The 3,245-nt window shown below is 38.3% G+C and overlaps 1 protein-coding gene across 2 annotated transcripts; it reads right to left on the minus strand.

The window, feature by feature from the left end:
• Positions 1-665: 665 nt before the first annotated feature.
• LOC114181480 (protein IQ-DOMAIN 14-like) lies at positions 666-2,791 on the minus strand. 2 transcript variants are annotated; one of them, XM_028067950.1, is made up of 4 exons: positions 2,627-2,791; positions 2,115-2,528; positions 1,755-1,964; positions 666-1,646 (listed from the first exon to the last, which is right to left on the minus strand). In XM_028067950.1, exons 2-4 carry the CDS (start codon positions 2,496-2,498, stop codon positions 921-923), a joined length of 1,320 nt encoding a protein of 439 aa, XP_027923751.1. In that variant the 5' UTR covers positions 2,499-2,528; positions 2,627-2,791; the 3' UTR covers positions 666-920. The 2 variants fall into 2 exon arrangements, with proteins under 2 accessions (XP_027923751.1, XP_027923750.1); XM_028067949.1 differs by having other exon boundaries at positions 2,633-2,790.
• Between the last annotated feature and the right edge of the window lie 454 nt (positions 2,792-3,245).

Genomic DNA, 3,245 nt, shown 5'->3' on the forward strand with positions numbered 1-3,245 from the left:
AATCAACATACAAACAGTAACACAAGCTTTGAAATCACCAAAGGCCAAAGGGTCAGAAAAAACATCAACCAGTTCATGATACACAGCTACTCCTTCTTCTACCATTCCCATTCAAAATTCAAAACAGATTAAAAACTGTTCATATCAGTAAAAGTTGCTGATCACAAAACATGCATGAGTCAGAAGTCAACAGTGTCCTTTGACATTAAATAATCCTTCAATGAAATCCCCAATCAATATTATTTTGGGGGTTAATGGAAATCTCCAATCATTAGTTGATAATTTTGGATGACTCCAATGGTTAGAACACAATCAACGTAGCTTGGCTTTAAGTCATTCATGCTATCAATGATTTGACAGAAAATATTTCTTGATACCCCAAAAAGTCTCACATAGCATGATGTTGCTTCACTTTTAGAGGTATGTTAGTACACTTCTTTGTTTACACATTTCAAACACTTTTTTTTTACACATTTCACACAAGAATAATTGTATTTGAACCATGTTATGACCTCCTTTTCATCTCGTCTTCTTTTTCTTGCAGGAAAAGTAAATCTTTAGAAATGGTTTATCAACAGTTTGAATGGTTGTTGAAGTTTCATTATCACCCACAAACCAAACTCTAAGAGAAGAAAAAAAGCATGCAAGGAGTTTACACTGTAGGCAAGTTAAAATCCTTGCATTTGAATAGACTACAGAGAGATGATATATCAAAATTCCAAAGCCAAACTTTTCACAAAACAATGAGAGGCATCTCTCTCTCTCTCTATCTTTGCCTTCTATTTTGTCTTCACATTCCCACACTCACCACCTATATGTATCTGCAAATTACCAAACTGGGGGAGAAATATATTTTATTAACACTTTAACAGTTTAAAGAACAAAGATAGCTAGATATCTGTCCTAACAAGTTCAGCATGTCACCACCCTCTCTGATGGAAATAGTTTCTGTCTGTTTCCCTAACAGATTCTGTGGATTTCTGAAGCTTTCCCATCACAGCATTCTTGAAACTAATGACTTCTTGAGCCTTTGAGCAAGACCTCTGCATTCTAACACCACTCAAGCTGCTCCTAGACTCCATCATTTCATTGAGGGAGAGCCTTTTCCTTGGACTAGGTTCAGGTCGTTGCTTTGGAGCACTATGAGACCTCAACTTGGCCTTAAAAGACTGAGTACTAGCCATGTAGTTTGGAAATTTCCCATATTGCCTTAGAAACAAGTTATCATCAGGACACCCACTTTGTGGTGTCATAGGTGCAACTGAGTCACAACTACAAGGATTTGTGAAGCGTGGAGTGCTTTGTGCTGTAGAGAACCGACATTCTTCCCCTGTTAACCCCCATTCAGAGTCCTGAAAATTCCTTTGATCTGGTATGGACCAACGTGTAGGGGTAGGGGTAGGGGTAGGGGTACCTCTATATGAAATTGCAAAGAAGGGAGATGAAAGTGCCTGAAGTGATGGCTCGTCACCAAAATCTGATATTGTCCTTCTTGATCTTGACTTAGGCCTGAAAGTGTCTACTTCCACTATTTTGGGGCTCCCATCAACACTGTTGTTGATGTTAAGTGTAGCATCAAAAGACGATGATGCTCGTCTACTGTGGATTGGAACTGCATACTCACTCCTAGTATCATCAAACCTCTCCTGAGAAAATTTCAATGCAGCAGCAAGCTTAATATAACAAATAACATAATCATTTACTGTGCATAATATAATTAGAAATGTATCAGAATATGAGATCTATTCCAATACCATGGATCTTCTTGCTCTATTTTGAGATCTAAATGCTTCATTCTTCGTACTCATGAGCCTGCGAGATTGGTGGGACCGTACTCTAGCTTGAGCTCTAATAAGAGCCTGCATACTATGCAGTGTTGCTGTTGCTTGCTTCCTCACTAAATACCCTCTGACAAGTGCCTGCAACTTCACCAATCCTTTTAATGCCCTCAGTGCCTTCCTTGCCTGTTCAAAACACATGTCAATTTCAAAATTCCACTCCACAGTGCACCAAAAACAAACAGGTAGAGTTCAACATTCTAACCCACACTATTGAAGCCAAAAAGCCTGCAACTTTTTGACATAAATAAGCAAAGCTAAAATGTACAAACTCACCAGGTATCCTCTGAACACTGCTTGAATCTTGATAGCAGCCCATATCTCAGGTCCAACGCCAAACATGGTGCCACCCCTTCCTTGGCTTGTGAGTCTAACAACTGCCACGGCGGCCTGTGCTGCCGCCACGGCAGCATCAGCCGCAGCTGCGGTGGCCGCAGCAACCGCAATGGCGTGCTTGTTTTTGTCCTTCTCTGTGTAGAATGACTGTAACCAAGCTGCCTCAGCTTGAGAAATGTTGGGAGGTATAGTTCCTGGGTTGTGACACAAAACTCTTGAATTATTAGTACTCTCAGAAAAACCAGATTCTATGATGTTTTGTTTCTTCTCTCTCTCTCTTGAAATCCCAAACAAACTCTTCATCCACCTTGTGGCTCTCCCCATTGCTGCCCTCACTGCAAGAAACAGTTCAACCTACAAATATGGTGAAATTTTGTGGTTAAAGTAAGCATTAGCCTCTAAAAAACAATGACAAAGAAAGAGATAAGAAGAACACATACACATACACATACACTTACTATGTTACTATGTGATGATTTTATCTGAAAGGAGACAAAACAAAAGAAAATACTCTGTCAAAAGCTCGTGAAAATCTGCTATATATGACAAAAACCTTGTCCATGGAACATGCAAGGAGGGAACAACGAAACTTCAAGAAATTTAATGAATAAATAAGAGTTAACTTAGTAGGTTTGGTTTCTTATGAAACATTATAAAGTAAGAAAAATGTAGGACTTTATAAAAGAAAGGAATAAAACTCCGTTTCAGTATTTTATCTTACTTTTTTAAAGCACTTAACATCTAAGAAAAAATTATGAACCAAACAAGGACTTAGAAATAGTGGTTTCCTGAAAAGAGAAAAAGAAGTGAAAAAGTTAAGAAGGGAAAAGCACTTCTAATAAAGTAAAAATTTTATACTTCTCAAAACTCAAGAAGAAAGAAAAAGAAAAAGTAACACAAATTAATAGTGTAACAGTGAAAAGTTCTAAGACCCTCTGTCCCGCACCCAGTTACCTTTGTGGAGAGGGACGTGTCCTACAAATTGAGGGTCCTAACCCTAACATACATGTCTGACATATTTTGAACCATTCCTATTTTATTCCAGCATCTCCATAACATATCAACTTCTAT

This window comes from Vigna unguiculata, chromosome 4, assembly GCF_004118075.2.
Source record: "Vigna unguiculata cultivar IT97K-499-35 chromosome 4, ASM411807v1, whole genome shotgun sequence".
In the NCBI taxonomy this organism is placed as follows: domain Eukaryota; kingdom Viridiplantae; phylum Streptophyta; class Magnoliopsida; order Fabales; family Fabaceae; genus Vigna; species Vigna unguiculata.